This window comes from Gobius niger (assembly GCF_951799975.1).
Source record: "Gobius niger genome assembly, chromosome: 4".
NCBI lineage: Eukaryota > Metazoa > Chordata > Actinopteri > Gobiiformes > Gobiidae > Gobius > Gobius niger.
Genome location: NC_136855.1, coordinates 3727163 through 3740200, shown reverse-complemented (window position 1 = coordinate 3740200; position 13038 = coordinate 3727163). Strand labels below are relative to the sequence as shown.

At 43.0% G+C, this 13038-nt stretch overlaps 2 protein-coding genes across 2 annotated transcripts in view; both read left to right on the top strand.

Annotated features, from left to right (window-relative positions):
* Window positions 1-13038, top strand: part of tmem208 (transmembrane protein 208) — a 381758-nt gene that overhangs the window by 32555 nt on the left and 336165 nt on the right. The window lies entirely within an intron of this gene.
* Window positions 1-13038, top strand: part of LOC306962075 (mothers against decapentaplegic homolog 6-like) — a 54051-nt gene that overhangs the window by 4483 nt on the left and 36530 nt on the right. Inside the window, exons 2-3 of the mRNA XM_079555117.1 lie at window positions 1822-1875; window positions 5131-5208. Coding sequence (XP_079411243.1) covers window positions 1822-1875; window positions 5131-5208 — 132 coding nt within the window. The remainder of the gene's footprint in view (window positions 1-1821; window positions 1876-5130; window positions 5209-13038) is intronic.

Here is a 13038-nt window from a genome sequence, read left to right as displayed (position 1 = left end):
ATACTTAAGCCATCCTTTCCAGATGTTGTTAAATTGATCAACTTCCAGTCTAATGGACGCGGTTACCTTTTCCATATTATAAATGCTTAGCATTACCTCATCCATTCTTCTACTTAAGGCACCAAATCACTTCACGTCTTCTGATTATTTACTACGAGCCAACAACATTATTCAGAGCAATTTATAATCGTCCTTATGAAAATTAAAAGTCTTAACTATCTGAAGGTGCCTCATTTCGGAACTGGTATTTTAATTTCTATGACCGCATCAATTACCACTTTTAATTGTGTCCTATATTGAGTTATAAGGAAGTGATTTACTTTAGTTCCACCACATGATCTCCAACATTTGGTATCTCCATGTTTTATGTGCAGGGGTGTATTCTTCCATCCATTTTCCCTCCAAAATGAGGAATTTGTGCTTTTCCACTGATATTCATTGATTTCCTCCCAGTCCTCTCCTGCCTCTCCCATCTTTCTTTTACATATGTTGTCTGCTTTCAAGTCCTCCAGAATCTTGTACAGTTTAGACATAACTTTCCGTTCTATCTGTGACCTGTATGCTTCCATCATCATTTTTAATTTCTTCTCCCAAATAATGACGTTGCTGTAATAATGGCCCTCCATTATTCCACAATTCAAACCTGCCATCTCATTTGTTGGGTGTAAAATCTATACCATGTGCAATCCACTTCAAAAACCTACAATGAATGTATAAATATTCAAAATTTCAGTCCAAATTTTAACAGATACTCCCAACCATGTATTTATTTTTAGTTTCAGATGGGACCTCAGTGTTTCATTGCATAAAATTGCTTCCCTCAATGTCTTTCCATTATTCAGAATACTCTGGATCGCATAAATTAATCAAAGCCCTCAACTGTGCAGCCTGAAAGTCACTTTTTAGACAAGGCAGCGCGAGATCCCCGCTCCCCTTTGGCAACTGTAATGATCTATATTTGATTCTTGGCTTAGCCCCTTGCCATATATACTGTATCTAGATATAAGTTTAGTTTTAGTTTAGTTTATTAGTTTTGCACATAATAGCTAACAATCCATTATAGCATTAAGATACTCAGAAAAGTGCAGGAAGAGGCAGAAAACCCAAATGGGCCAAATAATGCCTCCACCTGTCAATAGATATAAAATTAAATATAAAATTTAACTACAAAGATTATGATGAAGGTTGTGATAAAATACCACAAAAACTGTGTTACAATTCTAACAAAATGCTTTTGCAGAAGTAACATTTTCCTATTTTTTCGGCGACGAAATCTGAATAATGGATTATTTTATAATTATTATCATTATTTAAATATATAGTTTAAATATAGTTTTATTTTGTGACATATTTTTAGAAGGGATTTTGGATATCTGGTTTGGTTGTAAAATAAGTAAAAATTTAAATGCAATAATGAAACTAGCTGTGGAACGCACAGTGGGTAACACATGTTTTCAGACGTGGCCTCCGAATCAGCTGCTGTGTTTGTGGACATTTGTGTTTCTATTATCAATGTTGATTGTGATTCTGGGCCCTTCTGGCTGTTGTAAGGAGCGATACAAATAAAATTGGATTGATTGACTGTTTGATTAGTTACTTTTTTTGTTTCCTGGTGAAAGTTTATATGTTAAGAGACTAAATTGGCCAAAAACCTGGCCTGCCTGTAGTGTCTCCCCTTAAACGGAATTACAAATAAACACAGAACAACAGAAAAGCTAATATTTGTATTAACTGGTCATTAGTGTCCCTTAAGCTGAAGGATGTGTTGTGGGAAAATGCAGGAGAAATGTTGTTAGTCTGACAGTTTCTGTTTGTCTGCAGATTCACCTCCTCCCCCATACTCAGCGTCCCATTCACAAGAACACAAGCCAGTGGGTGAGTCCAACAGCCGAGCACACGGCACACAGTCACAACACACAGCACACTGCTCACAACACACTGCACACTGCACACAGTCACACCACACAGCTCACAGCTCACAACACACTGCTCACAGCTCACAACACACTGCACACAATCACAACACACTGCACACAGTCACACCACACAGCTCACAACACACTGCACACAGCTCACAACACACAATCACAACACACTGCACACAACACACAAGACACTGCACACTGTCACAACACACTGCACACTGCACACAACACACTGCACACAGTCACAACACACTGCACACAAGAAACTGCACACTGTCACAACACACAGCACACTGCACACAACACACTGCACACAATCACTACACACTGCACACAGCTCACAGCTCACAGCATGCAACACACAGCTCACAACACACTGCACACAGCTCATGACACACTGCACACAGCTCACAACACACAGCACACTGCACACAACATACTGCACACAACACACAACACACTGCACACAACGCACAGCACACTGCACACAGCCACAACACACTACACACAACACACGGCACACAGCTCATAACCCACTGCACACAGCTCACAGCACGCAACACACAGCTCACAACACACAGCACACAACACACTGAACACAGCTCACAACACACTGCACACAGCTCACAACACACAGCTCACAGCACACAACACACAGCTCACAGCACACAACACACAGCTCACAGCACACAACACACTGCACACAGCTCACAACACACAGCTCACAGCACACAACACACAGCTCACAACACACGGCTCACAACACACAGCTCACAGCACACAACACACAGCTCACAACACACGGCTCACAACACACAGCACACTGCGCACAGCTCACAACACACTGCACACAACACACAGCTCACAACCCACTGCACACTGCTCACAACACACTGCACACTGCTCACAACACACTGCACACAGCTCACAACACACAGCACACAGCTCCCAACACACTGCACACAACACACTGCGCACAGCTCAAAACCCACTGCACACAGCTCACAACACACAGCTCACAACACACAGCTCACAACACACGGCTCACAACACACAGCTCACAGCACACAACACACAGCTCACAACACACGGCTCACAACACACAGCACACTGCGCACAGCTGACAACCCACTGCACATAGCTCACAACACACAGCACACAACACACAGCTCACAACCCACTGCACACAGCTCACAACACACAGCACACAGCTCCCAACACACTGCACACTACACACTGCGCACAGCTCAAAACCCACTGCACACAGCTCACAACACACAGCTCACAGCACACAACACACAGCTCACAACACACGGCTCACAACACACAGCTCACAACACACGGCTCACAACACACAGCTCACAGCACACAACACACAGCTCACAACACACGGCTCACAACACACAGCACACTGCGCACAGCTGACAACCCACTGCACATAGCTCACAACACACAGCACACAACACACAGCTCACAACCCACTGCACACAGCTCACAACACACAGCACACAGCTCCCAACACACTGCACACTACACACTGCGCACAGCTCAAAACCCACTGCACACAGCTCACAACACACTGCACACAGCTCACAACACACTGCACACAGCTCACAAAACACTGCGCACAGCACACAATACAATGCACACAGCTCACAGCACACTGAACACAACACACTGCACACAGCTCACAACACACTGCACACAGCTCACAACACACTGCACACAGCCCACAACACACAGCACACTGCACACAGCTCACACCACACTGCACACAGCTTACAACACACTGCACACAGCTCACAACACACTGCACACAGCTCACAGCACACTGAACACAACACACTGCACACAGCTCACAACACACTGCACACAGCTCACAACACACTGCACACAGCCCACAACACACAGCACACTGCACACAGCTCACACCACACTGCACACAGCTTACAACACACTGCACACAGCTCACAACACACTGCACACAGCTCACAACACACTGCACACAGCTCACAACACACTGCACACAGCCCACAACACACAGCACACTGCACACAGCTCACACCACACTGCACACAGCTCACAACACACTGCACACAGCTCACAACACACTGCACATAGCTCACAACACACTGCACATAGCTCACAACACACTGCACACAGCTCACAACACACAGCTCACGACACACTTCACACAGCTCACAACACACGATTCACAGCACAAAACTCACAACACACTGCTCACGACACACTGCTCAAATGGGTCACATGTGAGGTCTGGGCACTTTTCTGTTTTCTTCGACACCATTACAATGATTATTGCATCTTAACAACAGATGCACCTGTTCAGCGTTTATGTTTCCAATACCGATACTGGGGGTTTGAGTATCTACTAAGATTTGATACCAACCGATACCTAACCGATATCTTAAATCTACTGTGCGTGAAAAAGTGATGATTAGCCTTTTTCTGTCAGTGAATTTCTCAGTTTGATCAATAAAGCTTTGTCTTATCTTGCAAACAAGATGTAACATAACAAAAGTGTTTCTACAAATAAATGTGTCTCAGTCGTACAGGAGTGTTCCATCTTAGATGAAGGTTCTTGAGCCATCTTCTGTACTCTGTAGTTGAAGTGTAAGACATTGTTTCTCTCATCCACAAGGCTTCGCTGACTCAGGCTTTTGGAGGCGAGATGTCTTAAGTAATAGAATATCATTATAAACACCAAAGAGATCATTACACCTTGTGCTTTACAAATATGTTACATCAGTTATTCTTTAACAGCATTTCATAAACTCAATTATAAACACTGACTGAGCAACGTAGTTTGATTGTTTTTCTTTCAAATTTCACTCTATCTCTCCTCACTTTGCAAACTTACAGACTATCACTTTAATTTCGATAGTCATATTATTTTAGTCACAATAATCATGACTCAAAAATGAAGAATCGCGACATGTTAAGTCTCGACGCTTATAGATAAACATAGTGTCTGGGTTCAAGTCCCCCAGGGGCCGCCCGCGCCCACCCCGGGGTCCCAGCCCCCCCCCCAGGGCCCACGCTGAGCCTACATTTGTACATAAAAGTCCAGCGACAGTGCACTTCCCTCTCGTAAAAAGCCGAGGTATGCGCTGTTTAAAGTGGTGATTATGGCTGCTGTGGCCCGGGCGCGACTTAACCCTGCTGTTTCCTGTACACTCTCCAGACGCCGCTCGGACCAACGCGGAGACTGTGCCCGCACTCTTCCCCGCACCGCCTCAGGTTACGCCAACAGACTACACAGGTGAGCGGCACACGTGTTCACCCACACGTCATCCACACACACGGCCTCCTTTTCAGAGTGTGTTTGTTGTGTCCGACAGTCAACAAACAACCACGAGTTCACCATCCAGGAACAGGCTTTATAAAGTTAGATTTCATTTTACAGAAGACGAGATCAAACAAATTCAACCCCTAGAAAGAAATGGAGAGCTTCAAATGCAGCGTCAGTCATTCCTTTTTCTTTATTTCTTTCTTTATTTCAGTGCTCATGACCATACCCATGGCTGTGCAGGGCAGTGAAAAGGAGTCACTGTATTCCTTAGTGACTTTTAACTCACATTTAATCTAGTGCTGGGATTTACGGCTCTTTACAGGGAGCCGAGTCTTTGGGATCCGTTCATTTCAAAGAGCCGTTTCTTTTTAAAGTAAATAATAACGTTAGCCAGATGACTCACAATATCTAAGATGCGATCGATAAAACACACTTTCTTGATTTAAATGATTGAAAAAAGGACACTGGGACTGATATTTTTCAGCTTTGAAAAATGTGTTTGTGAGCCAAATCTTGGCCACCACTAAAAAAAAAAGAAGCTGACAAATCACTTTTGTGAATTTAGCTTTGACTTAAGGGCAAAAAGGGCTCACTTGTGTGGCCTGCTCCATTGTTGGGCCGATTCTTGTGTTCGTTCTGAGGGGGTTCTGGGTCAAATTGACTGGAAAAAAAGATTTGGCTCTTTTCACAATTGAGATCCGGTTCCGTTCACCTTAAAGAGCCGTTCAAAGGAGCCATAGGGTCTTGAGCGTCACAGCACTAGTTAAATGAATTGGTAAAAAGTCTACTTCAGAAGAAATGAGAGGAGTGAATGCAGCCACATTGACAGTGAATATGAGGACACTGGTCAGAGCTTAGGCACAAGTTCATCACTTTATTTCTCGCAAACGTTCATCATTGTAAAGTTCTGTGTCACAAATTCCAGATGACGTGTCTTTTGTAAACACTGCTGTTTGGTGGAATCGTCTTGCTTTGCTGTTGAGCGCTGTTTCACACACATGCTCTTGTTTATGCTGCTGTAAAACGCTGTAGTTTCATAATGACAATGAAAAAGTGCTTTGTTTGGTTGACACATATCACTCATGTGCTAAGGAGACTACTGGACAAGCTGTTCAGCAATAGATTAGGTTTTCAGGTGCATTATGCAACTTTGTATGTGGAAAAAAAGATATTTATTTATAATTGTGCGGGTTTGACCTATAGTGACCCAGCGGCTGTATGAGTGGTTAGCATTTTGTTCATGAAAAATCGACCTCCTGGTCTTTCATTTTGATGTGAAGTAATAATGTAGGTCTATTATCTTTTGTAAAGTCCCTCCCTCCCGGATCTCAGCAACTAATCAGAGTCTAGTCTCTTCCCGCGTTGACCAATGAGACGAGCTTATCTTGTGAACTGGAAGAAGGGCTTTCTAAAGACGGAGGAATTTAATCGCTTTCTTTCAAATTTCACTCTATTCTCCTCACTTTGAAAATGTTACATTTTTTTAAAAATGTTTTAATTCAATTTTATTGCCTAAATATTATATTTTTAATGCCACAAATCCACAAAATCTTGGCACATTTTATTTCGTATAACTTGTAAACAGGGGAATGAGGGGCAATAACACAATGGGGAACTTTTGAGCAAAAGATTGTGTAAAATTTCAGTCAAAACTGATTTTTGACGAATACTATGGCGTAAAAATAGTTGAGCGATGTTGCTGAGTGGGTTCTGTCTCTGAGGAAAACTGATATTTTCTCTGGGTTCCAAATTATTATACAAGATTTTCAAAATGATCAACTCACATGACAAAAACAAGAAAGATGGTCCGTCCAGCTTATTTTGCTCCCAAGCAAAAATGACATCTTACATCTAGGTGTAAGCAACATTAAAAATGTTTTGCTTGGGAGCAAATTAAGCTGTGTTTTACCATAGGACCTTCTTTGAGCAGCTTCAAAATTCTTAAAACCATTAAACTCGTGATTTTTTGGAGAGTTTCTGCTTGGACTTGTTTGCAGGATATCAGAATAGCCTCCCAGAGCTGCTGTTTGGATGAAAACTGCCTCCCACCCTCATAGATGTTTTTCTTGTTGAGGCTCCAAAGGTTCTCAATAGGGTTGAGGTCAGGGGAGGAGGGGGTCCACATCATGAGTTTCTCTCCTTTTATGCCCATAGCAGCCAGTGATGCAGAGGTATTCTTTACAGCAGGACATGGTGCGTTGTCATGATGAAGAGGATCTTGTTCAGGAAAGCACGGCTCTTCATTTTGTAGCATAGAAGACAGTGGTCAGTCAGAAACTCCAACCATCCACTACTCCATCCATCTGACCATTCAGGGTTACACGGCCTCATCAGTGAACAAGACTGTTTGAAAATGAGTCTTCATGTATTTCTGAGCCACTGCAGCCGTTTCTGCTTCAGCTTCAATGAACAGTTTAGGGGAGGCCGGATAGAAGGTTTATGCACAACTGCAGCCTCTGGAGGGTCCTACACTTTAATGTTCAGGAGACTCCAGAGGCACCAGCAGCTTCAAATACCTGTCTGCTGCTTTGTAGCTGTTCTATTAATCTGATGTGTCTGGCAGAAACCGTCCTCATCGTGCCTTTATCTGCACAAACCCGAGTGTGTCTGAATCATCCACAAATCTCTTATCTGCATGATAATTAAGCTTAATCTTTCATGAAATATCGAAGGTTTTCATTCCTAGACCAAGGCATTCAACTATTTCACGCTTTTCATCAGCAGAGAGATCCTTTTTCTTTCCCTTATTGCTTGAAAATGATGATCTGCTTAATAATGTGGAACATCCTTTTTCAGTAGTTTTTCCCTTTAACTGGGCTTAACCTGAAAACTAATCATCCCAGGTCTCTGAGATTGACGTCAGTGATTCAAAGAGCCCTGAGACACAAAACCATCCATGAGTTTCATTAAAAAACTTTATTTTTTATTTTTACCTTTATGACAATAACATATCATTTGCTTAATCATTTAGAATGCAGTGTATTGCCAGTTCTAATCTGTGACCGTGCTGCCTGGTGCTGATAAGGTGTCTGTGTTGTCATGTATTGGGCTCTGATGAACTTGTAAAGTTGATATTGTGGAAGAGTCCGTGGTGTCGGCTTTGGTCCAGGATGGCCATGAGGGCGTTTCCATTATCCCCGCACCAGGTCCACTGCCCCCCTGTTGCCACCGCTTCTTGTGCTTTTCTTTTCCTCTCTTTTCGTCTTTTTTTTTTTTTTCCTCCGACGTAAAATATTTGACTGCTTTGGGCCGGAGCTGCAATAAGATCCCCGCGCATACTCCCTCTGCTCCCATCCCCCCAGCTCGCTCGCTCACTCGTCAATTCTTTCGCCTCTTTCTTCCCTCAAATCCCTCCATTCCTCTTGGCAGTGGAGCAGTGGAAAGAGGCTGGCATTCGGGGGCCGAGGGGGAGGAGGTGGATGGCGGCGGGGGGGGGGGGCTGGAGTAGTGTGTACATAGTGCGTGTGTGGGGGGAGGGAGGGCAGCTAAGCTAAGGTTCGGGTGGGCCCAAGTTTAGACAGGAAACACTCCCCACTCGGGATGATGAAACTAAAGCTTTATTTGTTTACGTGCCGGGGTCCTCCGAAAGCGGCACACAGAAACCCGCAAAGAAGAAGAGGAAGAAAAAAAAAAAAAAAAACCCAGCCCTCTCAGGTTTATGAACGGGAGATGTGGAAGGGGGGGGGAGGGGGCGGCGAAATGTGAATGGGCACCTATGAAGTCTGGGAAGTCGGCCGGCGGAGTGACGGTAACCCTGAGGAGCGTGAGGACAAAGTGCCAAATTGGAAGCAGACTTTCGAGAGCGCGTGGAGCGGGGCGGGCGCTGGGCTGCTTGGATGTTTCTGGAAAAGTTAAAAGGAACGCTGTTGTGAGATTTCCAGTCCAGAGCGCGTAAACAAACGCCCCCCCCCGAGCTCCACAACTGCATTAGGACCATGACATGTTGTTTCTGACCTGGCCGGAGCAGATCGTTCGTCGTAGGCCAGACTATAGACGGGTTTGAGTCACTTTACAAAAGAAGTGAGAATGGGTTTTAGGAGCTACAGAGCGACTAGTGCAGTTTAGTGCTGCATCCTTTTATCATCCTTTTAATGTTTCCGAAGGTGAGGCGTGACCTGGAGGAGTGAACCGAGAGGAGCGCGAAGCAATATTAGACTTTCCCCGGTGTGAGCGCCGTTAAACAATACCAGTGAAGTATCGGAAAAAAGGTTCTGGTACTACTGGAATTCGAAAAAATTTATTTCATTCAAAGCCAGATTGGACATAATGAGACATTTTTGTGCAAAAGATTGTGTCAAATTTCAGTCACAAGTGGAACGGAGTTAGTTTTTCTAAGAAATGTAGATCTAATGCCAGTTTGAGTCCAGTTGAATGACTTTTATACACTACAAAATATCAAGCATTGGCTTAAATGACTTGAATTGAGGGAATGTATCTTGTTTTGAGCGGTTTTCACTCATTTAGACACTTTTCCTGATCGGACCGAGTTTACTTTGCTTGTTTGAGGATGTTTCAAACCAGTTCTAAAGGTAAATCTCGCTTGAAATAAGAAAGTAAAATTGCCAATGAGATAAGACCAATTTTCTTACCCCATTGGCGAAGAAAATGACCTGAAATAAGGACGAAATGTATCGAAACGAGTCAGAAACATCTCAGAACAAGTGAAATGCTCTAGGACAAATGCCCTAAAACTTCTTAACTAGTCAAAACAACTAAAATTTGGATTATTATGCTCAAATTGAGATGCTTATACTGATCTAGTTAAATACTTTTTGCAGTGCAGCCCAGAAGAAAGCCTAACTATTGTTCTGCTTTCTGTTTCTAGATGACAAATATTTAAGTATAAGTATTGAAAAAAACACCGTTCTGGTATCGGTGTCATAAACCAAATCTATTGTCTGCTGTTGATTTTTTGTGCAGTCCTTTTTGTGTCAGTTTGATTGTTTGATGGTGTATGACTATGCAATACATTGAAAATATATTTTGTATGGGGCTGAAATTGTTTTTCCGTGGGATGCAACTAATTAAAGGGACGGTATAAACGTTTTTTTTGTAAAAATATTTTATAAGCGTGACCAATCTGCATCGCAGGAGATGGACATGTTCAAATCTAACTATTCACATTCACATGGAAAAGTTGTTTCTGTGGGGAGATCACTTTGTCCTCACTCAGGCGCTCATTAGTGCGAGTGCAGCCTCCGACAGTTAAAGCTCAGTGACTGAACTCGAGAGGTTCTTAGCTTTCAAATGAAGGATATAGTGACACTTGTAATTGCTTTGTGTCTTTTTAAACGTGAGCCCCATGTGACAATAGAATAAATATAAAAATGGAACACGCCCGTCATGGTTTGCTCTGACTGTGAGTGTTCTGCAGGAGGTCATGTCAGGAATGAGACCTGCTCATTCACATGGACCAAACCAAAACACTCACACTCCTAATGGAGGCTCAGTTCAAAGTTCAATCAATGTCAATCAAGTGTCAGGTTTAGGCCCGGCAGCATGTGTGTGGTCCCTCCCCCGGCCTCAGACCCCCAAGTCTGAACTGCCCTTCAGGTCTGCACCGGGCCGGCCCAGGTCTGCCCAGTGTGTCTTTTGGGCTGAGAAACAAAGGATTAAAGGTCCTATATCATGCAAAATCGACTTTTTGGAGCTTTTAGCCATGTTGTTATGCTATTTCCTTATCAAAAACACCCCCAGTTTGGTTTGTGGCTTCATTCACATCAATTCATAATGTCACGGACGGAGAAAAAGAAGCGCGTTTGGCTACGAGGACGAGGAGTTTATTCAACCTTTTTCAGGAAGAGGCCACTCATCTAGCTGTTTTTTTCTCCGGGATTCAGCGACTATCACCAAAATATTGTTTTTCTGTGACTGTCTCTGATGGATGTTTGGTGAACCTTCGCCAGAACCAAAGTGGATTAACTTTTATAACCAACGCGAGTCCCATAATATAAACAGCGATGGAGCAGAGCGGTGAGTCAATCTAAACGTGTGTTAGCATATTAGCATGTGTGTTAGCCATTTATGAAGCTGTGTTGCAGATGTCAACTCCGTATAACTGCATCGTGAAGCAATTTCACTTATTGCTGTTTATTTATATTACGATAAAGTTGTATGTGCGGAGAGAGGGGGCGGAGTTAACTGAATCGAAGCGTTGTGTCTTCTGGATTCGAAAAATACCTCCAGAAAACACTTATATTATCACAAAAATGAGCTCCATAATGGTAGAGGTACAATATATCATATACATGTCTATACTTAACTTTGGAATGGCTAAAATAGCATGATATAGGACCTTTAAAGCGTTGTGATTAAAGCAAAGTGGGGCCAGTAAACATGAATACTGCCATAATCAGGTGTTCATTACCCTTTTTCCCGTTATTACCACTTCTATAAACATAAATAAACAGGACAAAATGCAAATGATAAATCTAGTATTGTTTGAATGCGTGGGCAATTGTGTAACCTGCGCAGAGCACTTTTGAACTCAAAGCTTCAGTTTCACACAGCTCCTCTTTTTCACTTTTCGTTGCCAAAGTCATTGTCCAGTTAATTTGGGCCAAATTTGAGCGCCTGTATTGGCCGATGATTTCACCTGTTGTTTCTTAACAGGATCCCCCATTAGTTGCCACCAGCAGAGTGACTAGTTTTCCTGCGGTCCATCATAACATTATGAAGCATCCAAAATACAAACAACACAAGCAGAAAGAGGAAACACTTCAGTGTAGTGAAGAATACAAGTAACACAACAGTAACTCTCATGATTTAAAGGGACGTGTTAGTTGTTTTGGTTGGTGGCCCTCACAGTAGGCTCTGAGCAGAGTGCTGTGTTACTCGAAGGCTGCGGTGCCACTGTAGTCAACTGAATAGTTTGGGGACTGAGCTATTCCTGTCAGTGTCAAACATGTGCTGCTGTCATACATGTCTTTCTCAGAGTAAGACACATTGTCACGGCGCTCGGCCCGGGAAAGATAACTTTACTGACCGGATTACCTTCCAATAATGTACAAGTTACTGCATGGTAGGGCCGTGCAGTTAAAGGAAATCTTTTGACAGAGAGATAGATTTCCATCAGAAACACAAAGATAGACAGAAATGAGAATGAGACGGACTCTGATATAAAAAATGAAGATATCAATACTCTAACAGGGGTGGCTAACTCGCCCCAGTCCAAGCTCCTGCTCCTGGGAAGAGAAACCAAATGCACCGCCCAACCACAAGGATCAGAGACGATCATCACATTTCAATCAATGTTCAATCACTGTAAAAACAAAAACAAAAAAAAACATTTTCCTTTAAAGGGGATGCAAGTTTGCCATTTTATACTCACTACTGCCACCTCAGGTCATACGTGTAACTGCAGCTTCTATATTAAGCTCCTGCATGACGGCGCTTCAGACCCGAATTAACACCTTGTTGAGTGACAGTGCAGGATTTTAGAGGCAGTTGTGGTGAACAGGTCTGAGCTCATTCTATTGTTGAAACACGTAGGGGGAGGAAAATACTTCATTTTAACATTTTTAAACTCCGTATAGTCCCTTTAAGCAGGTGGTGTTGTGGTGATCTTTAGATGGAATAGTGCTCACTGCCCCACAGTAACGATTATAGAAGACTTGATGCCTTTATACCAAGAATAAAATCAATTTATATTACAAAAATAAACTTTTTTTCTACGATGTCGCACTTCGCATCATCTGCTTCGTTAAAGCTCGTGTTCATTTCCCAATTTCAATCTATTTCTGTAAACGTGAGGCCCTTCTTCATCAGAGAAACTTGAGAAGCCGACGCCTGTCGCTGAGT